The sequence below is a fragment of the Bombina bombina genome, chromosome 4, assembly GCF_027579735.1.
Source record: "Bombina bombina isolate aBomBom1 chromosome 4, aBomBom1.pri, whole genome shotgun sequence".
NCBI classification, from domain to species: Eukaryota; Metazoa; Chordata; class Amphibia; order Anura; family Bombinatoridae; genus Bombina; species Bombina bombina.
Genome location: NC_069502.1, coordinates 433,490,293 through 433,516,484, shown reverse-complemented (window position 1 = coordinate 433,516,484; position 26,192 = coordinate 433,490,293). Strand labels below are relative to the sequence as shown.

The 26,192-nt window shown below is 36.5% G+C and overlaps 1 protein-coding gene across 3 annotated transcripts in view; it reads right to left on the bottom strand.

Annotated features, from left to right (window-relative positions):
- Window positions 1-24,080, bottom strand: part of MASP1 (MBL associated serine protease 1) — a 318,359-nt gene extending 294,279 nt beyond the window's left edge. For all 3 annotated transcript variants that reach the window (XM_053710259.1, XM_053710260.1, XM_053710258.1), the window contains exons 1-2: window positions 23,972-24,080; window positions 4,815-5,040 (exon numbers count right to left, since the gene is read on the bottom strand). In XM_053710259.1, coding sequence (XP_053566234.1) covers window positions 4,815-5,040; window positions 23,972-23,976 — 231 coding nt within the window. In that variant the 5' untranslated portion in view covers window positions 23,977-24,080. The remainder of the gene's footprint in view (window positions 1-4,814; window positions 5,041-23,971) is intronic.
- Window positions 24,081-26,192: the final 2,112 nt, after the last annotated feature.

The following is a 26,192-nucleotide window of genomic DNA, read 5'->3' as shown; positions in this document are numbered from 1 at the left end:
TACACAAATCTAAAACACAAAGCAAAAAATCAATAAATACAATAAATAAATACTGATGTAGCAAAAAAAGTAACAAGAAGACAACAATAAAGTAAGGTAGAACAAGACATATTCTAGCTAAACAAACAAAAACAAATTTTATTTTACATATTCTTTGTCCCTTTAAGAAAATGAACGGTGAAGTTGTCAGTCAATGGGAAATGTTAATGTCATTACGCACTCTTAAGAAAAACATTTAATTAGTGAGGCATCCTCTCTAAACAGACATCAACTAGTGAGTAGGAGATTGTCCAGAAACAACAAATATTAACTCAGCCCAGAGGCCTTGTGTTTGCTTAAGGGCAGAGGACACCTATGTTCTCAGAAATGAACCCTGAAATAGATAAGGACTTGAAATGTTGTACATACCAGCTACACACTGATTGAAAGCAGTTTGTGTTTAACAAATGTAAACTGATTGCAATACACTAACAGAAGCACAGTACTGACATCAAATGCTTAGAACACGGGAATGCAGTGACCATTTTTTATGAAATTGGTGTTACAGTAGCAACTTATTATTAATAAAATCCCTGAAAAGCAAATATGTGCCTGACAAAAAAAATAAAGAAATTCAACTTCAATATGGTGCTTGTGCAATGATAAATGCCGACAGTGTATGCTATCTGCATTTATCGATGTACAGCGGACATGATACGCTACATCGTATCATGTCTGCTCACACTTTGATAAATATGCCCTATGGACTGCTTTCGGTATTTCACAAGTTAGGGTTTTTAGAACTTCAGGATTGCAGCATTCGGTCTTGTGTACTTCGGTCTTTTGATATAGTCCCGATTACCCAGCCACTTGTAATGGCTGGTTATGTAACGTGCGCCCGTAAACGGGCAAATTTGCCCCTTTACAGGCACACTTTAAAATAGCGTTTCACTCGAAATCTAGCCGTTTATTCAAAACTTTCTTATCTTTGCCGTTTGCGAAAGTAAGCAGATGCTATAGTGTAAACCATAATAATTCTATTGAAAAAAAAATTGAAAATCTAAATACTGCTACTATGAACACTGGTTAACCATAAACAAATCTTCAACAAGATAAACACCTGTCAATTAATCCTAAAGTTAATTAAAAAGTATATCTAAACCTTATTATTTTAGAAGAAAATATTACATAAATTGCTAGCATGCTGTGTAGGTTAGTTGCCGGATATGCTTTGATAAGGTCTAAAGTTCAAATCCCTGTAAGAGTTGGCATTTTTTGCCATACTTTTCACAGCTGTTAGTAAAATCTCCAAATCCTCACAAAATAAGCACACACAATATCATGTAACTGGTAAAGTACACAGCTTATGTGATGAAGATTATAGGTTTAACTCCCATCAATATTCATTTTAATAAGAGACTGTAAGAGGTTGGTGGGGTCAGAATAAATAGTTTAGATGAATTAAAATATACTCCTTATAGATACAACTACAAGTTTATCTGAGTGGTAAAACTGATATGTAAATAATAAATTAAAAGGGACAGTCAAGTCAAAATTAAAATGTAATGATGCAGATAGGGCATGCAATTTTAAACAACTTTCCAATTTGCTTCCATTAACAAAATGTGCCCAGTCTTTTTATATTTTCACTAAGTATGTTCAAGAATTCACAAACTATACAGGGAGTGCAGAATTATTAGGCAAATTAGTATTTTGACCACATCATCCTCTTTATGCATGTTGTCTTACTCCAAGCTGTATAGGCTCGAAAGCCTACTACCAATTAAGCATATTAGGTGATGTGCATCTCTGTAATGAGAAGGGGTGTGGTCTAATGACATCAACACCCTATATCAGGTGTGCATAATTATTAGGCAACTTCCTTTCCTTTGGCAAAATGGGTCAAAAGAAGGACTTGACAGGCTCAGAAAAGTCAAAAATAGTGAGATATCTTGCAGAGGGATGCAGCACTCTTAAAATTGCAAAGCTTCTGAAGCGTGATCATCGAACAATCAAGCGTTTCATTCAAAATAGTCAACAGGGTCGCAAGAAGCGTGTGGAAAAACCAAGACGCAAAATAACTGCCCATGAACTGAGAAAAGTCAAGCGTGCAGCTGCCAAGATGCCACTTGCCACCAGTTTGGCCATATTTCAGAGCTGCAACATCACTGGAGTGCCCAAAAGCACAAGGTGTGCAATACTTGACATGTCTTGACATGGTCAAGGTAAGAAAGGCTGAAAAACGACCACCACTGAACAAGACACACAAGCTGAAACGTCAAGACTGGGCCAAGAAATATCTCAAGACTGATTTTTCTACGCTTTTATGGACTGATGAAATGAGAGTGAGTCTTGATGGGCCAGATGGATGGGCCCGTGGCTGGATTGGTAAAGGGCAGAGAGCTCCAGTCCGACTCAGACGCCAGCAAGGTGGAGGTGGAGTACTGGTATGGGCTGGTATCATCAAAGATGAGCTTGTGGGGTCTTTTCGGGTTGAGGATGGAGTCAAGCTCAACTCCCAGTCCTACTGCCAGTTTCTGGAAGACACGTTCTTCAAGCAGTGGTACAGGAAGAAGTCTGCATCCTTCAAGAAAAACATGATTTTCATGCAGGACAATGCTCCATCACACGCGTCCAAGTACTCCACAGCGTGGCTGGCAAGAAAGGGTATAAAAGAAGAAAATCTAATGACATGGCCTCCTTGTTCACCTGATCTGAACCCCATTGAGAACCTGTGGTCCATCATCAAATGTGAGATTTACAAGGAGGGAAAACAGTACACCTCTCTGAACAGTGTCTGGGAGGCTGTGGTTGCTGCTGCACGCAATGTTGATGGTGAACAGATCAAAACACTGACAGAATCCATGGATGGCAGGCTTTTGAGTGTCCTTGCAAAGAAAGGTGGCTATATTGGTCACTGATTTGTTTTTGTTTTGTTTTTGAATGTCAGAAATGTATATTTGTGAATGTTGAGATGTTATATTGGTTTCACTGGTAAAAATAAATAATTGAAATGGGTATATATTTGTTTTTTGTTAAGTTGCCTAATAATTATGCACAGTAATAGTCACCTGCACACACAGATATCCCCCTAAAATAGCTATAACTAAAAACAAACTAAAAACTACTTCCAAAACTATTCAGCTTTGATATTAATGAGTTTTTTTGGGTTCATTGAGAACATGGTTGTTGTTCAATAATAAAATTAATCCTCAAAAATACAACTTGCCTAATAATTCTGCACTCCCTGTACGTATATGCTTTTGTGGATAATGACAGTAAGGTTGATCACAGTCCTTTAGAAAAAATATTTTTAAAAGATTGTGACTGTTACAGACACATCATGTATTCATGTTTATAATGCAGTTTAGCAATTAGGGAGTTTATCAATAAAGGGGGTTATTCCAAATGAAGGAAAATGCTTTACTGAAGTTCTTAATGAATGCACTTATTTCAATGTAGTGTTTATTATGATATATATTAATAAATATAATAGTTTTAAATAAAATAATTGAGAAATAATGTAAAATGATATGCTATTGTGAAATGAACTTGTATTCCTCCAAGGTTATAATATTGTTTATGTCTCATGACCAGTGACGCCAATATTCTACTTGTGCTTTAGCTCAAGAATATAGGATTGTTTGTTGTTGTTTTGTTTGCTAATTACTCATGATGTAATGCCAAAGGATTGTTTAAAAGGGTATAAATCAGGGGTAAAGTCCTACAAAAAAAGTGTGTGAACTCACCAAGACTTCCACCCCCTCACAATTAATATTGTTTTATACACACACAAGGGTCGAATTATCAAGGGCCGAATGGACCCTGATCCCCGTTTCCACACGAGCACTCCGCTCCGCTTGAGCCTAGCACAAATCCGTCCTCCACAAAACTTTACAGTAGACACTACTAGTGTCAGCCACACCAAGATTCTTCCATTAGACTGCCAGGGAGTGAAGTGTGATTCATCACTACAAAGAACACATTTGCACTGCTCTAGGTGTGCTTTACACCCCTCTAGCTAATGTTTCACATTGTGTATGTTGATTTGAGTCTTGTGTACAGCTTCTTGGTCAATGAAGCTCCCAATGCACAGTTTCTGTGCTGATTTTGCTGCAAGGTAGTTTGGAACCCTGTAGTGATGGAAGCAACAAAGGATAGATGGAAGTGATTCTAAGTGCTGAAGCACATATGCAGTATTTGGTATAAATATGTCTTACCTCAGCAAGGACTCACTCCACATTTTCATGTATAATGTTTTAAAAATAAAGAAAATTCATATCACATAAAGAGGTGGCTGTGTTCAAATGGATACTGGAAGACTGCTCTAAACCCACTGGCACACAAACAGAGAATTTCAGAGTTTGCCACTGCAAGTGTCCAAACACAATTTTGAAATCATTAATGGTAAATCATCATGCATAGGAGGAGGGACTTAGAGTATCTATTTGGACACTGCCCCCTCTTTTATGTAATATGCATTCACTTTCATTTTCAAAATCTGTTTTATTGTTGCTACTTTTAATAAATTGTTGTACGTAGCTGGGAACTATAATGTTTCTTTTTTTAAAAAAATTGAAACGATTATCATCAGTTGATATCCAAGAGGGAGTGACTTAAGAGCTTTCTGGGTCAAATCTTTATAATATATACTTTTATTAACATATTCAAGTTGTACGCTGATTATATATTTTGTTTGCAATATTGTTTATAATAGTATACACTAAATTTACCCTTTAATTATTATATATCTTTTTTTTTATTTAAGATACCACATCACGCAAGTCTTATTCTAGGTATGCTTAATCCTTAATTCTAATGTTGAATTACTTTACCTTGGCATAATCATACTCGCAAAGGTATGAAGGTTCCAGATCAAAGTGAATAAAGTACAGTCTGATCCTAAATCCCTCTGGGACTGAGATGTTCCAGGTCACCTCTGTGTCACTAGGATAGGAGTCTGGAAAATTGGGGGTTCGAATTTCACCAAACATTCCAGTCAGCGTTATGATTTCGGCTCCACAGAATAGCCAGAGAAATGTAGTCAAGAGCAGTTGGTCCCTAAGAAAGAAAATTCACTTGTGTCAAAATAGTGAAATCCTTACTGAACAAATTAATATAGAATAAAGGTCCCACGGGTTAAAAGGGGCATTTAGATTTAAAATGTTTAATTATATTTATTTATATATACAGTATATAAAAAACTTTGCAATGTACTGTAATTATTTATTTTGTCCCTTTCTCCTACAATTTAATTCTGAAAATTGTAGGTTTTTTAATTGCTGTAAAAAGTAGAAGTTAATCAATACATACCTTAATCACATATTATACTGTTTTAGACAATGGCAAAATACGCCCTAGGCCTGACAATAAATTTTAACATACAACAATTTGACCATTGGTACAAATATCAACAATTAAGTCACCTTATTTCTTCTCACCCAGAAAAACCTAAAATCAATAAAAACCTGACACCAATTGAGAATCTATGTTACAGACCCACTATCTCAAAAGGATACTTATCCATAACTTATAAGTGAATCCTACACAACCATTCACGTACTTTACCTACATACACGCAGAAGTGGGAAGAGGAATTAGACACTAAACTTACTGAAAACGAATGGCTCACCATCATCTCGCAGATGAACTCCTCGTCTTCATCTATGATTTTTAGAGAAACCAATATGAAATTACTCAGCAGATGGTATTACACACCTCAAAGACTAGCACAGATATACGCGAAAAACTTAAGCCATCTGCTGGAGAAATTGTGAGCAAATAGGATTGGCACTCCATATATGGTTGAAATGCCAAAAAATTTAAAAATATTGGTCTCTGATAACTAGTGAAATGACTAAAGTACTCCAATTTGATGTTCCTACTGACCCTTTGATATGCCTCTTTTACAAACCCACTAAACTGAAGTGTAAACTCAGATCTAAATTACTATATCTCATGTTGAATTGTGCTAAGCAATTAATACCTAGAATGTGGAAAAAAGAGGTTACCCCCTCAATGGAAGATTGGATTACACATGTTTCCCTGACATTATCACTAGAAAAACATCACTGTTTTCAGATGCATAAACTAGAGGACTATTACTCTATTAAATTTATATGGGAGGAATATATCCATACTAATAATTGTTGATATTACCATGTCATATATGTGTATCGCCAAATACTCTTTAAATATTGTATAACCATCCTGTATTCGCTATAAATAGACTACAATGTTGTTACACTATTTTGTATCAATGAAACTGTTTAATAAAAATCTTTAAAAAATAAAATAAAAATAAAAAGTAGAAGTTAAGATAGAAAAGAAAAATTAAAACTGCTATATTCCACACAGTGGTGACCTATTTATAACTCTCCCTAATTGGTCTCAGCAGAGAAGGAAACCTAGGTTACAACATGGTGGCATCCACTTTATGGACATTATAACTATACACTTATTTTTTTTCAATATTAATGGGATACTAAACCCATTTTTTCATGATTCAGATAGACCATGCAATTTTAAGCAACTTTCTAATTTTCTACAATGATCACATTTTCTTCTGTCTCGTGCTATCTTTATTTGAAAAAGCAGGAATCTAAGGTTAGGAGCCAGACCATTTTTTGTTCAGCACCCTGGGTAGCGCTTGCTGATTAGTGGCTACATTTAGCCACCAATCAGCAAGCCCTACCCAGGTGATGAACCAAAAATAGGCTGGATCATAAGCTTACATTCTTGCTTAGATACCAAGAGAACAAAGAAAAAATGATAATAGGAGTAAATAAGAAAGTTGTTTAAATTGCTCTATCTGAATCATGAAAGAAAAAAATTGGGTTTAGTATCCCTTTAAACTACTAGTGTAATTAAACAAATGTATGAATATTATTCTCAGAATAATCTTTGCTATGAATATATCATAATTATATCATTTATTTAAGCATAAATTACAAGTGGAGCTCAAAAATATTATCGCTTTTGAGCGATAGCACTGCACATGTTAAATCAATAGCGCTATTATTCTTATGCTCAGATTACAAGTTAAAAGTAAAACGCTAGAGCTTGAGATAAAGCCTCAGGCATACTAATGCCTGGAAGTCAGATAGAGCGGCTTCATTAAATTCCTCACCTAAAAGATTTCTATGGGGGCGCTACAAAACTCAGGTTATACCTTTTGCTCAAAGGCTATCCCCAAGGTGCACTAAAAAAGAGAAGAAATAGCTTTGTTCTTCACACAGTATAAAATAATATTTTTATTTATAGATAGGCAGATAGATATTTGTAATAATAAAAATGTGTTAAAAGTATTTTAAAGGTTGTATATGAAAAGTTGTTGGATTGGGAGGGCTTTACAGGTGTAAACATATGTGTGTGGATTTGTATGTGCATATGTACAGTATCTCACAAAAGTGAGTACACCCCTCACATTTTTATAAATATTGTATTATATCTTTTCATGTGACAACACTGAAGAAATGACACTTTGCTACAATGTAAAGTAGTGAGCCTAAAGCCTGTATATCAGTGTAAATTTGCTGCCCCCTCAAAATAACTCAACACACAACCATTAATGTCTAAACCATTGGCAACAAAAGTGAGTACACCCCTAAGTGGAAATGTCCAAAGAGTCAATATTTTGTGTGGCCACCATTATTTTTCCAGCACTGCCTTAACCCTCTTGAGCATGGAGTTCACCAGAGCTTCACAGGTTGCTACTGGAGTCCTCTTCCACTCCTCCATGACGATATCACAGAGCTGGTGGATGTTAGAGACCTTGCACTCCGTCACTTTCCGTTTGAGGATGTCCTACAGATGCTCAATAGGGTTTAGGTCTGGAGACATGCTTGGCCAGTCCATCACCTTTACCCTCCGCTTCTTTAGCAAGGCAGTGGTGGTCTTGGAGGTGTGTTTGGGGTCTTTATCATGTTGCAATACTGCCCTGCGGCCCAGTCTCCAAAGGGAGGGGCTCATGCTCAGCTTTATTATGTCACAGTACATGTTGGCATTCATGGTTCCCTCAATGAACTGTAGCTCCCCAGTGCCGGCAGCACTCATGCAGGCCCAGACCATGACATTCCCACCACCATGCTTGACTGTAGGCAAGACACACTTGTCTTTTTACTCCTCACCTGGTTGCCCCCACACTCGATTGACACCATCTGAACCAAATAAGTTTATCTTGGTCTCATCGGACCACAGGACATGGTTCCAGTAATCCATGTTCTTAGCCTTCTTGTCTTCGGCAAACTGTTTGCGGGCTTTCTTGTGCATCATCTTTAAAAGAGGCTTCCTTCTGGGATGACAGCCATGCAGACCAATTTGATGCAGTGTGCGGCGTATGGTCTGAGCACTGACAGGCTGATCCCCCACCCCTTCAACTTCTGCAGCAATACTGGCAGCACTCATACATCTATTTCCCAAAGACAACCTCTGGATATGACGCAAAGCATGTGCACTAAACTTCTTTGGTCAACCATGGCCTGTAATAAGTGGAATCTGTCCTGTGAAACTGCTGTATGGTCTTGCCCACCGTGCTGCAGCTCAGTTTCAGGGTCTTGGAAATATTCGTATAGCCTAGGCCATCTTTATGTAGAGCAACAATTCTTTTTTTCAGACTCTCAAAGAGCTCTTTGCCATGAGGTGCCATGTTGAACTTCCAGTGACCAGTATGAGAGAGTGTGAGAGCGATAACACCAAATTTAACACACCTGCTCCCCATTCACACCTGAGACCTTGTAACATTAACGAGTCACATGACACCGGGGAGGGAAAATGGCTAATTGGGCCCAATTTGGACATTTCCACTTAGGGCTGTACTCACTTTTGTTGCCAACGTTTTAGACATTAATGGCTGTGTGTTGAGTTATTTTGAAGGGACAGCAAATTTACACTGTTATACAGGCTGTACACTAACTACTTCACATTGTAGCAAAGTGTCATTTCTTCAGTGTTGTCACATGAAAAGATATAATAAAATATTTACAAAAATGTGAGGGGTGTACTCACTTTTGTGAGATACTGTATATATGTGTATGTGTGTATACACTTACATTCATGCATATACATACATATAAACATACACTTAACTATACATACACATATATGCATACACACACACAAATCCACAAACAGACACATACACCTTTGAGACCTTCCCAGTCCAGCACCTTGTCATATGCCATGTCCACTTTTTAAACATTTATTTTAATGAAAAACATATTTTTTACTTTTAATATGTATACATATTGTATATATGTATTTAATTATATTATACATTTGTTTTTATATATTTTTAGTGTAGGCCAAACACTTTACTTCAGGGGGCCGAATTATCAAGCTCCGAATGGAGCTTGATGCCCCTGTTTCCGCATGAGCCTTCAGGCTCGCCGGAAACAGAAGTTAAGAAGCAGCGGTCTAAAGACCGCTTCTCCATAACTTGTCCTCCTGCTCTGAGGTCGCGGACAAAAATCAACCCGATCGAATACGATCGGGTTGATTGACATTCTGCAGGGAGCGGCATTGCACAAGCAGTTCACCAGAACTGCTTGTGCAATGATAAATGCAGACAGCGTATGCTGTCGGCATTTATCGATGTGCGGCGGACATGATACGCTACATTGTATCCAAAGTCTCTAGTCACGCTAGCTTTTTAGCACTGCTGTGTGTGGAACTCAAACTCAGCACATACCTCACCACTTACATTTGAGAGATGTTTATCGCAGCCGAGCCATCTATTGAAAGTATAGGGTGCACTAACAAAATGTCTGCTGCACTAGCATTCTCTGATAATTTTTTTTTTAATATCATGGACTTGTATTATCAGATTGTGCATGGGCCTTCCATATTGACAGTCTTCCACTTGTAATCTTGACCTTAGTGTCCCTTTAAGACAGCCCTATAAGCATGTCATGCAGCATAACCACACCCCCATAAATAAGGGTAGATTCTTTTTCAATGAATTATTTTCCAGATGTATAATACAGTTTAAAGTACATGGTAAAAAAGCTAAACACAAACAGCTGATTTGACCTTAAAGGGACATTAAACACTTTGAGATAGTAATATAAAATGATAAATTGTATATATAAAACAGCTCTGCAATATACTTTCATTATTTATTTTGTTCTCTTTGCCTGTAATTCCATTCTGAAATTGTGAGCTTTTCAGTTCCTGTTAGAAATGGAAGTACATGTTACTCATGGACTAATCTTTTCTTTGAATGTATCATTCTATCTAGCATTTATTTAGTGTTTAATGTCCCTTTAAAGTCTTAGTGTAGCCTTGCCCATAAGCACTTTTGGTCTAAATCAGTGTTTCTCAACAACGGTCCTCAAATACCCCTAACAAGCCATATATACATTATAGCTGAACTAGAGCACAGGTGAAATAATCAGCTGATGGATGAGAGCAGGTTAGTTACCATAGTTACTGATCAGCTGATTATTTCTCCTGCGCTCTAGTTCTGCTATAATGAAAACCTGGCCTGTTGTGGGTACTTGAGGACTGTGGTTGGTAAAATCTAGGTTTTAAACTGCATACAAGCCTTTCTTGCTGTATAAATTGGCACAGTATGTCAAAATCAATTGTCTCTGTATTTTATAATGTTGCCAGGCTAATAACACATTAATGAAGTGCGTTATCACTTTCAGCATAAACCCATAGCAACAAAACTATATTTATAACATTAAAATAAAATACATTTTTTAGAATCAACTGAAATAGACTGTGGAATGCTTGATGTGACAAGAGAAAAGTAACACACAAAACAGAGAGATTGCAGGCCTCACATTTGTGTTACGTCAGATAAGGTAAGCTAGCAAAGGCTGCATAGTTGTCTAAACTGCTCTCTCTTTAAATATTCGTCTGTCTGAAAGTTATGTAAAACAGCTCACAATTACATCCGCAGCAAACAGAATACACAAAGGAACAAACGAAGTCTGGCGGACGGTCAGTCCTAGAGGTTTGATGTTTAGTGAAGAAACTTTGACAGGAAAGAACAAGTTAAGAAATTGAATAGGAGGCCGCATGAAACAATGTGCTCAGGCTTCAAGCTATTGTCTTTCAGAAGATTTACAATGAAAGTGAAGTTAACTCTTTGTTGACCAGAAGCAACTAAGTTGTTGCTTTGTGGCCCAGAAATGGTTCTAGTAGCTATGAATGAAGAACAAATAACGGCTAGATTACAAGTGGCGTGCTATCTTTTGCGCAAGCGATAAGGGGTATATCACTATACTTTGCATGCGTCAGAAATAGCGCGTAAACTGAAAGCAAACGCATTTGCTTGAGCGCAATTTAATTTATAGCTTGTCAGGTTAGCGCAACTTCAGAGCTCTGGTTAACTATTACGCTTGACTAAAAAGGTGCACAAAACACATCAAAAATACATTTAAAAGTACAGTTACACTCATAATAACACTGTCTAATAAAAATTATTAAAAAAAATATTGCATTAAAAAGTTATAAGGGCTCAAATATATGAGGTCTTAGATGTCAGAAAAAAGGGCTTTAACATACATACATATATGTCTAAATATGTATATGTGTGTGTGTGTATATATATATATATGTGTGTGTTTGTACATATGTATTTATGTATTTATATGTGTATATATGTATTTATATGTGTATATATGTATTTACAGACATATACATATGTATATATATGGGTATAGATATATATTTTACAAAAAAAAACATCAGATATACATAGAAATATTATTTTTAAAAATAAATAGAACATATTCTGATATGTGAAGACAATTGGAATTTGAAATATGTATGTTTCATGTCGGGTTAGCGAACTTGGCTAAATGCGATTGGGTTTGCACGCGAGTAAGGGTGTTAGTGTTTTTCCCCACTTTTGGCGCTCCATGGAAGTGTATGGGTGAATATGTTAGCACGGTCTCAATATTCTAAATTCCACTTTTTGCGCTATTGGTCATGCGCATTTTACTTTCAATTCATAATACATGCACAACCCGATGCACATAAAAAGTCTTGGTCTAGAGAAATTAGCGTGTGAATGTGAGCGCTAATTTGCACTCCACTCACAATTTAGCCCTACATAAGTAAATGTTTTGATTTTTCTTTTAGTTTATGCTCATAGTTTTAGTGATTAATCTATATACTGTATATAAGGAAACCACACTGAAATTAAAGGGCCACTAAACCCAAAATCTTTCTTTCATGATTCAGATAGAACATACAAATTTAAACAACATTACAATTTACTTCTATTTATTTTGCTTCATTTTTTAGATATCCTTATTTGAAGAAAAAGCAATGCACATGGGTGAGCCAATCACATGAGGCTTCTATGTGCAGCAACCAATCAGCAGCTACTGAGCATATCTAGATATGCTTTTCAGCCAAGAATATCAAGAGAATAAAACAAATTACATAATAGAAGTAAATTAGAAAGACGTTTAAAATTGCATTCTCTTTCTAAATCATGAAAGAAAAAATGTGGGTTTCATGTCCCTTTAAAACTCAGAACCTAATGAATATTCAAACCTTCATCTTTTTACTATTTTTATTTAGGAGAGCCTCAAATTAATATCTATTATTCTATTTCTATTCTACTAGAGCATGGGTTTCAGCATTCGACACTACCTGCTTATTAACTGACTAACAAAACTTTTACATTTAAGAAATGGCCATAGAACTAATATTGTAAACATAATTTCACTCACTGAAAAAAAAAATATGTCAATAAGTTATTGCATTTTTTCTTTTATAGTGGCATGATTGGGCACAACTGGGTGTTCTATGTTACTTACAATTTTCAAATGCTTAGAACTCTTGAACCCCTAAATTTGTCAGACTTAAGCAAATGTCGTCATAGTGTGTCAGCATTTATCGATGTATGGCGGACATGATCGCTACAGCGGATCATGACTGCCAGACGCTTGATAAATCGGCCCCCTTGTAATTACAAGGCATTTCTGCTGCCTGCCTATAGAATGACATGTCAGCCAGGTTTAAACATTTTTTAAACAATTTAATATTTTGTTTGCCTCAATTATTTTTCAATAGACAAACTCTACCCTTTTTTGGAGGGTAGAGTTTGTCTACAAAGTTAGCCATAGTCATTATTTTAGTATGCATCGGTTAGCAGTTATCTGCTGAAGACAATTAGGGATAGATATGTAGCAGATATACAGCATTGTGCTTTTTCAATTCTAAATGTAGCCACTAATCAGCAAACACTACCCAGAATGCTGAACCAAAAATGAGCCGGGTCCTAAGCTTTCATACTGCTTTTTCAAATAAGGATACTAAGAGAACGAAGTAAAATAGATAATAGGCGTAAACTAGAAAATTACTTAAAATTGCATACTCTATCCAAATCATAAAACAAAACATTTGGGTTTAGTATCCCTTTAAATAAAGAAAGTGTGTTGTATAACTGTCTATTATGCATAAGTAAACATAAATATATATATATAATTAAAGGTGTTTACTCTCCCTTTAATGGCAAGATCTATGCCTTTTACACATTTCCAGATGCAATCACAAAAAGGACTTCAGAGCATGCTCAGTTGTTACTATCAATCAAAAACATGTTGCACACACGCCAGTCAGCAGATGTGTGTTGTTTGAAATTACCATCAGTGGTGTGTAAAAAGTGCTGATCTCTGAGTTAAAAAGGGTAAAATAAAAATCTAGCTAGAATGTCAGTTTAAAAGTTTTTACCTTTTAACGCCTTGGATGCGTATGCTGAGCTGTGGTTATCATTCACATCCACTTAGTGCAGATGACAACCATGTGTCATCATCTTGGGGAGTCCCCAGCCTGAGGCTGGGGGAAGAGCTTTGCAAGCCTGTATCTCATTTGAAAGAGGGGTCACATGCCCCTGCAAGTTGCAAATTATCTCTGTAGAAAATGGTGATTTCTTTTAGCAGAATTAAAAGTGCCTTTTAACCGTAGGGAGGGGACTTTAATGGAGCCAATATCTCTCCCTCCAACACTGTTTGTGGTAGAGTAAGAAGAGACCCCTCATTCAAAAAAGGGGAGATTGCAATTTAAATGGGGGGGGGGGGGTTAATTGTCCCTCTATAACAAATGGGAGGGGATATGGGCTCTGTTATAGCCCATCTCCTTCAAGTAAACTGCACTTTTCAGGTTACTACCATTTTTTCAGTGATCATCTAAATTATACAGACTCAAGAGACCCCTCACTTGAAACAGTGGAGTCTGCTTTCTCAAATGAGGGGTTGCATGTTCCTTTAAGGATGCAGATAGTCACTGTTAAAGCAGTAATAAACCACAATTCATTAAGTGCCATTTAATCTGAGGGGGAGGAGGGAACAAGCGACCCCTCATTTAAAAGAGGGGAGTCTGCTCTTTCATATGAGCGCCACATGTTCCTCTAGAACAAACAAGGGGAAGATAGGGGCTTTGTTAGAGATGATGCCCCCCCCCCCCCCAGGGAAACAGCACCATTAAGTGCATGCACATCTGCAGGTTATTGCCACTTTAAGGACAGTAACCTGCATATTACAGGGGCATATGACCCCAACAAGTAATAGAGGGAATTGCCTTCTTTTAAATGAAGGGTCACACCCCCCTCTAAATTTCAGGTAAATACCATGGTAATGCTACAAGGACACACACAGTGTTTGATGAAAAGAAAGAGGCACTTTTAGATCCCCTCCTCTTTCTAATGTGCAATATTATACAACTGTCATTAAACTCAATAAAATGGCAACCACCTACCTAATGTATTTACTTGAGCAAAACAAGTATGACCTGCTAAAAAAGACGTATAGCACTCCTCACCATATGAACCACTAATAATAAAAGATCTATATTTTTATTTATTACACTATATGTAACAGTGTACTAATTATGGTTTACACTTATGAAAGACATGAATGTTCCAAATTATGGGAACACATAAAGGTTAAAAGGTAAATTTTATTAGTCAATGCTAAAAAAAATGGGGGAAAAGCACACAATTAAAAGGTAAATTTTATTACTCAATATTATAAAGCACCGAAAAGGTACTAGTGAGGTAACTGAGGATATTATATTGCATAAATATTAATAACTCAAATGGTGGCTAAGTATTGTTACTGTGGAATGTGAGTCACGCTTGACTTAATAGTATAGTACTCCAAATAGGATCTGAGGAAACTGGTGATTTGTTCAGTTCCTAAAAAGTATGTCTCACCATATAAGCATATAAATGTTAATGAGAAAGTGTTGAAAGTGGCGGCTCTGTGTCACTTCCAGGGAACCATGCTGCCCACGTCCTCTAAGTCAACCTTTTTGCTTTCACGAGATTGCAGTAAAAATAAGCCTTTTATTAAAATCATCACAAAGGTGTTTTTAAGTGCAGCTTCATTTGTTTCAGAAATTGTTTTAACTTTATGCTCTTGATAAAGGCTTCTTTTAGCCGAAACGCATTGAGCTGTATTTCAAATAAAACCTGAAGCTGTACCTAAAGACACCTTTGTGATGATTTTAATAAAAGGCTGATTTTAACTGCAATCTTGTGAAAGAAACAAGGTTGACTCAGAGGACATGGGCAGCTTGGTTCCCTGGAGGTGACACAGAGCTGCCACTTTCAACACTTTCTGCTTCTATAAACGGTTTGGGAGAACCGGGGCTGGCAGCGAGCACCTGAAGGGAAGTGCTAGCATTGCTTCATACTGTACCCTTTCTAATATAAATGTCCAACTTGTCAGTAGCTACTAATAAGAAGAGTTATTTGGGCAAAATGCAATACGATGGTAACTCCACATATGCGTATAAGGAAAAATATATATTTGGGCTTAATAGCTAGATTAACACATTATAAGGCAAAGAAATGGAGTTCACGATTACATGTGATGTGTTTCACATTTATATTTAAAGTAGTAATACTCCTGTCAGTAACTGCAAGTTCTGATTATCAGTGTCAAATATATTGCAACTAATGCAAAGAAACATAGAAATGTCGCTAAGTATATAGCAGTGTTAAAAATGCATTATTCCGCATGTTTAACACTGCTATATACTTAGCAACATTTCTATGTTTCTTTGCTACTTGAGGACAAAATATTATTACCACTTTAGTACCTCTAGACAAATTTACACCCTTGACACAACTATATCAATCTACTAGCATTTGGGATCGATATACTACTTAAATAAGTTTCTGGGAAACGCAAATGTAGCAATTTACCTAAAGATAAAATTGAATATCCTATATGCTAGATCAGGGTTCTTCAAACTTTTTTCCCCAAGACCCAGTATGATAATACCACATATATTTGCGACCCAATTTTTATACTTTGAAAATATTAGTAACTAATATTCAACAAGATAGCTGCAATTTTTGCAAAGTGACTAAATGTGTGAGTACTTTACTCCTAATTGTAGTCAAACTTCAAAGTGTTGTAAAACGTAATAACACACGCTCTCATACAACACAGACACCAGACACACTCTCATGCAACAGACACACCTCACACACTCTCATGCAACAGACATACCACACACACTCTAATGCAACAGACACACCTCACATACTCTCATGCAACAGACACACCACACACACTATAATGCAACAGACACACCTCACATACTCTCATGCAACAGACACACCACAAACACTCTAATGCAACAGACACAGCTCACACACTCTCATGCAACAGACACACCACACACACTCTAATGCAACAGACACAGCTCACACACTCTCATGCAACAGACACACCACACACACTATAATGCAACAGACACACCTCACATACTCTCATGCAACAGACACACCACACACACTCTAATGCAACAGACACAGCTCACACACTCTCATGCAACAGACACACCACACACACACTATAATGCAACAGACACACCTCACACACTCTCATGCAACAGACACACCACACACACACTATAATGCAACAGACACACCTCACACACTCTCATGCAACAGACACACCACACACACTCTAATGCAACAGACACAGCTCACACACTCTCATGCAACAGACACACCACTCACACTCTAATGCAACAGACACACCACACACACTCTAATGCAACAGACACACCTCACACACTCTCATGCAACAGACACATCACACACACGCTAATGCAACAGACACACCTCACACACTCTCATGCAACAGACACACCACACACACTCTAATGCAACAGACACACTACACACACTCTCATGCAACAGACACACTACACACACTCTTATTCAACAGACTCAAACACCCTATACATTTTCATACTACACACACAACACACACACTCTCATATAACACACACACAAGCCGCGACCCAGTAAACATGGTGTTGCGACCCAGTAATGGGTTCCGACCCGTAGTTTGAAGAACCCTGTGCTAGATAGTTTGTGTGTTATGTATGGTTCTCTTACCGGACTAGGATCTATAACTTTAAGCTCCCTATATATTAGAAATCTTTATCAATCTCACACCATTTGCATTAGTTGCAATATATTTGACACTAATATCCAGAACTTGCAGTTACTGACAGGCTTTAAAGGGACAGTCTACACCTGAATTGTTATTGTTTAAAAAGATAGATAATCCCTTTATTACCCATTCCCCAGTTTTGCATAACCAACACAGTTATATTAATATATGTTTTACATCTGTGATTACCTTGTATCTAAGCCTCTGCAGACTGCCTCCTTATCTCAGTGCTTTTGACAGACATGCGGTTTAGCCTATCAGTGCAGACTCCTAAATAACTCCACGGGAGTGAGCACAATGTTATCTATATTACACACATGAACTAGTACTGTTTAACTGTGAAAAACTTTCAAAATGCTCTGAGCTAAGAGGCGGGTTTTAACGGTTTAGAAATCAGTTCGAGCCTAGCAAGGTTTAGCTTTTAAAAAATACCACCAAGGGAACAAAGCAAATATAATGATAAAAGTCAATTGGAAAGTTGTTTAAAATGAAATGCCCTATCTGAATCATGAAAGTTTAATTTTGACTAGACTGTCCCTTTAAATATAACACATCACTTTTAATCGTGAACTCCATTTCTTTACCTTATAATGTGTTAATCCAGCTATTAAGACAAAATATATATATTTTCCTAATACGCATATATGGAGTTACCATCGTACAGCATTTTGCCCTAATAACTCTTTTTATTAGTCACTACTGACGAGTTGAACATTTCATATAAAAAAGTTGAATACCTTTAAAGTGGTCATTTTTTTAAAATATATATCATCTAATGAACATTCTACTTCAGAATCATTAACATTTAAATGCTTATATGGTGAGACATAATTTTTGGGAACTTAAAGGGATAGTAAACTCCAAAAATGTTATTGTTTAAAAAGATAGATAATCCCTTTATTTAGCATTCCCCGGTTTTGCATAACCAACACTATTATAGAAATATACCTTTTACCTCTGTTATTACTTTGTATCTAAGATTCTGCTGACTGCCTCCTTATCGCAGATCTTTTGACAGACTTGCATTTCAGGCAATTAGTGCTGACTCTTAAATAACTTCACTAGCATGAGCACAGTGTTATCTATATGAAACACATGAACTAACACCCTCTAGTGGTGAAAAACTGTCAAATGCAGAGGCGGCCTTCAAATGCTTAGAAATTAGCATATGAGCCTACCTATGTTTAGCTTTCAACTAAGAATAACAAGAGAACAAAGCAAATTTGACGATAAAAGTAAATTAGAAAGTTGGTTAAAATTACATGTCCTATCTGAATCATGAAAGTTTAATTTGGACTTTACTATCACCAGTTTCCTCAGATCCTATTTGGAGTACTATACTATTAATATTACAGTCAAGTGTGACTCACATTCCACAGTAACAATACTGAGTCAATATTTGAGTTATTAATATTTATGCAGTATAATATCCTCATTTACCCCACTAGTACCTTTTCAGTGTTTTATTACTGTGTTTCCACTATTTGCTTTTAATTGTGTGTTTTTTAATATTGACTAATAAAATTTACATTTTAACTTTTATGTGTTCCCATAATTTGGAACATTCATGTCTTTCATAAGTGTAAACCATAATTAATACACTGTACATATAGTGTATAAATAAAAATATAGATCTTTTATTATTGGCAGTTCATATGGTGAGGAGTGCTGTCTAGTATACATCTTTTGTAGCTGGTCATACCAGTACTTGTTTTGCTCAATGTTATCAGTATACAGCACCCAGTCCCTTAACAAATTCTATTTTATTCCAATTGGGTCACCATCAAGTAATGCCATTCTCTATTCCCCTCTTTCCCTTTCCCATTTCCAATGTGTTTACTGTATGGGGGCAGCGCTTCCTTAAAGACAGCATACAGCACATTAGCGAACAAAACCCCTTACATGAAAGAGAAGATTACCTATTTTCAAAGAGGAGTCTCATAGAAATGGCAATCACCTGTTCTCTATGTGCCATTTATAATGCTCTGGGCTATAAAAGAGACCCTAACACCACAAAAAAAGGTACTATAATGGGACAAGTGACCTCTGTTTTGAAAAAAATAACTAGAGGCACCTCTTTCAAAGAAGGGGTTACATGCCCAGGTGGCTATCGGTTAATGACCATGGCACTAGTGATCACCTGATAGAAAAATTAGTCATATGGAATTACATCAAGAGGGGACATGCCTTAATGTTCATCTGAGAGAACCATAGGCATATTAAACTACATCAAAAGGTGACATGCCTTAGTGATCACCTGAGAGAACCATAGGCATATGGAACTACATCAAGAGGGAACATGCCTTAGTGATCATCTGAGACAAACATAGGCATATGGAACTACATCAAGAGGAGACATGCCTTAGTGATCATCTGAGACAACCATAGGCATATGAAACTACATAAAAAGGGGACATGCCTTAGTGATCATCTGAGAGAACCATAGGCATATAGAACTACATCAAGAGGGGACATGCCTTAGTGATCACCCGAGAGAACCATAGGCATATGGAACTACATCAAGAGGGGACATGCCTTAGTGATCATCTGAGACAACCATAGGCATATGGAACTACATCAAGAGAGGACATGCCTTAGTGATCATCTGAGACAACCATAGGCATATGGAACTACATCAAGAGGGGACATGCCTTAGTAATCACCTGAGAGAACCATAAGCATATGGAACTACATCAAGAGGGGGACATGCCTTAGTGATCACCTGAGAGAACCATAGGCAGATGGAACTACATCAAGAGGGGACATGCCTTAGTGATCACCTGAGAGAACCATAGGCATATGGAACTACATCAAGAGGGAGTAAATATCAAAAAGTATCTAAACAGTTTTAAATAAATCCCAAACACTTCTGACCATAAAGGTAATTTCTTATTTTATATATAAAGAATATATTCAAGTTTAAAAACAGTTTTTTCAATTATTTATCAAAATTGAATATTTTCTTTATATATAAAATAAGAAATTACCTTTACGGTCAGAAGTGTTTGGGATTTATTTAAAACTGTTTAGATACTTATTGATATTTACTCCTTGTCAGCTGTGTAAGCACCCTTTTCATTTTTTATAACTTGTGTGGAATCTATATGTTAAGCTTGTGGGGAGCTTATTAGAAAAGTGGCAAAGACACCCTCTGCTCCTTCTCAGATTTTTTAATTGACTACATCAAGAAGGGACATGCCTTAGTGATCACCTGAGAGAACCATAGGCATATGGAATTACACCAAGAGGGGACATGCCTTAGTGATCACCTAAAAGAACCATAGGCATATGGAACAACATCAAGAGGGGACATGCCTTAGTGATCACATGAGAGAACTATAGGCATATGGAACTACATCAAGAAGGGACATGCCTTAGTGATCACCTGAGAGAACCACAGGCATATGGAATTACACCAAGAGGGGACATGCCTTAGTGATCACCTGAGAGAACCATAGGCATATGGAATTACACCAAGAGGGGACATGCCTTAGTGATCACCTGAGAGAACCATAGGCATATGGAACTACATCAAGAGGGGACATGCCTTAAGTTGTCCACCACAATACATAGACAAATGTGAGACCCCTTTTTTGAAAACAACAATCCTGCTCTTTCAAATGAGTGGTCCTGTATTTGTCACGCTGCTAGACGATTGTTATAACAATTACAAACACCTCCCAGCCCTGGTTCTATTTGAGGTGTTCTGGTATTTATAAGAGGTTCTTATAACCCTTTCTCCATAGAAATATACCATAGGACACATCATTTAAAAGAGTAAAGTACCATAATTCAAATATCAGTTTTCATATCCGTATAGCTATAAAATGATTGTCATAGTGATAATAATCACTTGTCAGTAGCCGCTAGCCTCATTTTGTTGGGAGAACTGGGTGGGAGAATGTAAAAATATGTGATATTTTGTAAAATTCTATGTAGGATTACTTTTGGTACAACTTTTATATTTTGTTTTTGTTTTTTTAAGACAGAATATTGTGTCATTTTAAATGTATCTAATATTTGTATGTTTAGATACTCTATACTTTTTTTTTTTCATAAATTGCAAGATGGTTCATAGTGCCAAAAATAATAAATTTCTTCTTCTGATTTTCTATAATTAATTGTTATTGAAACATACAGATATAAAATACTAAATTATGGTGATTTGAAAAGTTAAAGGGACAGTCTACTCCAAATTTGTTATTGTTTAAAAATATAGTTAATCCCTTTATTATCCATTCCCCAGTTTGCACAGCCAACATGGTTATATTAATACAATTTTTACCTCTATGATTACCTTGTATCTGTCTCTTCTGACAGCCCCCTTACACACATGGCTATTTATAATCTATTGACTTGCATTTTAGTCAATTAGTGATGTGTCCTACATAACTCCACAGGAGTGAGCACAATGTTATCTACATGACACACATGACCTAGCAGTCTCCTGTTGTGAAAAACGGGAAAAAAGCATGTGATAAGAGGCTGTCTATAGTGGCTTAGAAACAGGCAGAAATGTATAGGTTTAAATGCTATAAAGTATATTAATATAACAATGTTGGTTGTGCAAAGCTGAGGAATGGGAAGTGAATATGTTATTTATCTTTTTAAACAATTACAATGTTGGTGTAGACTGTCCCTTAAACAGTTGTGAAATGTGGGACAACAAGGTTTGGGTTTGAAATAATTAGGGGATAATGAGTTCCGTGCTGCTATTTACTATGTACTCCATAGAAAATGGCACAAAATGTAATTTCTTATGGTGTTGTGCTCCTATATTATGATATTTACCCAACTTTAGTTATTTTCTGCAGAAAAAAAAAAAGAAATATAATGTGTGTGGGTTCTCTACATAACAGAAAAAAAATATATATGTGTGAGGGCCAAACAACTTAAAACATTTCAAGCACAGGGGTGTAAAAAAGGCTCAGCAGCAAAAGGGTAAACAACTTTCTTACTTGAAGTGTTTTGCAAACCACTTTTAATTAAATATTAAACACAAGACGTACTCATTTTCAGTCACTTTAATTTCCCAATAACCTCACAGTCTAACACCTCCTATTGCTTCATATAAAATCAACTCATTTCTATTTTCTCAGTATATCTTATCCTAATATCCTACCCGATTTCTCCATATACCAATTGAAAGGACCATTATAGTGGGGGGAGCTCAAATTTGTTATTACATGTTTTTGTTTTTTGCATTAGTGTTCCTTCTCTAGTGTGTTCGCCCCCCACAAAGACAAACATATAAAGCCCCGTTCCCACCCAGTAAGCAGCAACACAATAAAGTTTCTGAGCTTTAAAAAGCTGGTGAGCCAATAAGAATCAGCATACACATGTAGACAACAATCACGGCTGTATTGTGCTCCTGAATGGGATTATAGCTTTATGTTTAATGCATTTTCTGGGCTTAAAGGGACATGAAACCCAATTTTTTTTTAATGATTCAGATAGAGAATACAATTTAAAAATCTTTCTAATTTACTTCTATTATCTAATCTGTTTCATTCTCTTTAGTATCATTTGTTGAAAGAGCAGCAATGCACTAATGTTTTCTAACTGAAAACATGGGTGAGCCAATCACAATCTATATATATGCAGCCACCAATCAACAGCTAGAACCTAGGTTCTCTGCTGCCCCTGAGCTTACCTAGATAAACCTTTCAGCAGAGGATAACAAGAGAAGGAAGCAAATGAAATAATAAAAGTAAATTGGAAAGTTGTTTAAATTGTATTCTTTATCTGAATCATGAAATAAAAATTTTGGGTTTCATGTCCCTTTAAATTCTAATGCAAAACTGACATGTTGCAAATTACAGCATTTAATTTTGCATTTGAAATGTCCCTTTAACTCACTTGCAATGCTTCATATTATCATCACCATTACCAAAATAAAAATAAACCTAATTAAATTTATATAACAAATACTTCTGTTTTGTTTCATGCAACAATGATAATTAATATTAACAGCAAAGCACAGCAAATGTGGAGCTATACTGACTGACCACAAACAGAATTGAATACTTCTAACATATTTATTGCTAGAAACAAATAACAATGTAGGGAATCTCTCAATGTCAGGACACCCTGGAGCTACTGGTCTAAACGCAATGAAAATAGGGTTGGTTGGGAAAGATCCCAATTTACTCCTAGTAGCCTAATTTAAATAATATAAGCAAATGCATTTTGAAAAGGCTTAAGTGTCCATTACCATTGCCTGAATAAACTTGTAACAAAAACGCAGAATGTTCACAACAGTCACACTAATGAAGCCTTTGGGAGGTATATAACAAATGAATTTTGACATTTATTTAAAGTTTATGACCAAGCCAAGGGTGTCAGAAGAAAATAAAGACTAATAATAAAGGGTTAAGCTCCCAGCAGTTGTTATAATTCCAGGATCGATTCAGTTCCTTAAAAACACTGATCCATATAAATGGTCTTTTTCTACATCTTCCTTTGAGAGCAGCCTGATAGCTGGAATCATCTTAAAGCGCTCTCTGATCCTGGGGGAATAAAGTTTCAAAGCTCTTTGTGCTGACATTACTAACCTCATGCTGGCAGTCTGTGCTGGTTTCTGTCCCGTGTATCCTTTGTTGGGTTTTCCCAAAAACTGCTCTGTTTGGCTTTATCTTTGTTCTGGGCTCGATCTGCTGTGTGTCTAGGAGTTAGTGCTGCTGGTACTCTGTACTCCGGTCACGCCTCCCAGTCTAACTGTTCCTCACAATAAAAAAACAAAACCTGACGGGACTCTAAAATGAGTTCTTAGCTGCAATCAGGAGGTTGCATTTGTTAGCAAACAGGACGACAAGGAAGTTTGTTTCTTATTCAAGCTGTTTCTTATTCCTGAAATTCTGTTTCTTATTCATGGAAGTTGGTTTCTTATTCATTTTTTTTGTCAGACTGCTTTAAATTGACTTTAAAATAAAAATATAGGTTTTATTTAAATAATAATATGATTCATATAATGTAGTTACACAGAGGTGGAATCCCTTTATACAATTGGATATACAAACTGGAAAAAGGGCATACGTTGGCACCAATACCAATATTACTATTTTGAATAAGTAACAGATATTTTCAAAGGGTTAATAACCATTGGGCCACTGATTTCACTAGGAATATATACAAGTAGGTCCCCCTCCATGACATGCACAAGTTTTTAGCCTGGCCCAATGGCGTTTTGGGCACAGAAATTGATGCCAACCCTGACATAGGTGCTCTAATGATCACTTTTGAATAAGTAACTGCTATTTTCAAAGGGTTAATAACCATTGAGCCACTGATTTCACTATGAACATATACAGGGTAGATCCCCCTCCATGACATGCAATTGTTTTTAGCCTGGCCAAATGGTGTTTTGGGCACAGAAATTGATGCCAACACTGGCATAGGTGCTGTAATTACCATTTTATAATAAGTAATAGATATTTTCAAAGGGTTAATAACCATTGGGCCACTGATTTTACTATGAACATATACAGGGTAGATCCCCCTCCATGACATGCAATTGTTTTTAGCCTGACCCAATGGTGTTTTGGACACAGAAATTGATGCCAACACTGGCATTGGTGCTGTAATTACCATTTTTTAATAAGTAACATATATTTTGTAAAGGGTTAATAACCATTGGACCACTGATTTCACTATTAATATATACAGGGTATATCCCCTACCATGACATGCAATTGTTTTTAGCCTGGCCCAATGGTGCTTTGGGTACAGAGATTGATGTCAACACTGGCATTGGTGCTGTAATTACCATTTTTGAATAAGTAACAGATAATTTCAAAGGGTTAATAACCATTGGGCCACTGATTTTACTATGAACATATACAGGGTAGATCCCCCTCCATGACATGGAATTGTTTTTAGCCTGGCCAAATAGACTTTTGGGCACAGAAATTGATGCCAACCCTGGCATAGGTGCTGTACTTCTAATTTTTTAATAAGTAACTGATATTTTCAAAAGGTTAATGACCATTGGGCCACTGATTTCACTATAAATATATACAGGGCAGGTCCCCCTCCATGACATGCACATGTTTTTAGCCTGGCCCAATGGCGTTTTGGCTACAAAAATTGATGCCAACCCTGGCATAGGTGCTCTAATGCTCATTTTTTAATAAGTAAATTAAATTTTCAAATGGTTAAACACCATTGGGCCACTGATTTGATTATGAATATATACAGGGTAGACCCCCCTCCATGACATGCAATTGTTTTTAGCCTGGCCCAATTGTGTTTTGGGCACAGAAATTGATGCCAACACTGGAATTGGTGCTGTAATTACCATTTTTGAATAAGTAACAGATATTTTCAAAGGGTTAATAACCATTGGGCCACTGATTTTACTATGAATATATACAGGGTAGACCCCCCTCCATGACATGCAATTGTTTTTAGCCTGGCCCAATTGTGTTTTGGGCACATAAATTGATGCCAACACTGGCATATGTGCTCTAATGCTCACTTTTTAATAAGTAACTGCTATTTTCAAAAGGTTACTAACCATTGGGCCACTGATTTCACTATGAATATATACAGGGTAGATCCCCCTCCATGACATGCAATTGTTTTTAGCCTAGCCCAATGATGTTTTGGGCACAAAAATTGATGCCATCACTGGCATATGTGCTGTAATTACCATTTTATAATAAGTAACATATATTTTCAAAGGGTTAATAACCATTGGGCCACTGATTTCACTATGAATATATACAGGGTAGATCCCCCTCCATGACATGCAATTGTTTTTAGCCTGGCCAAATG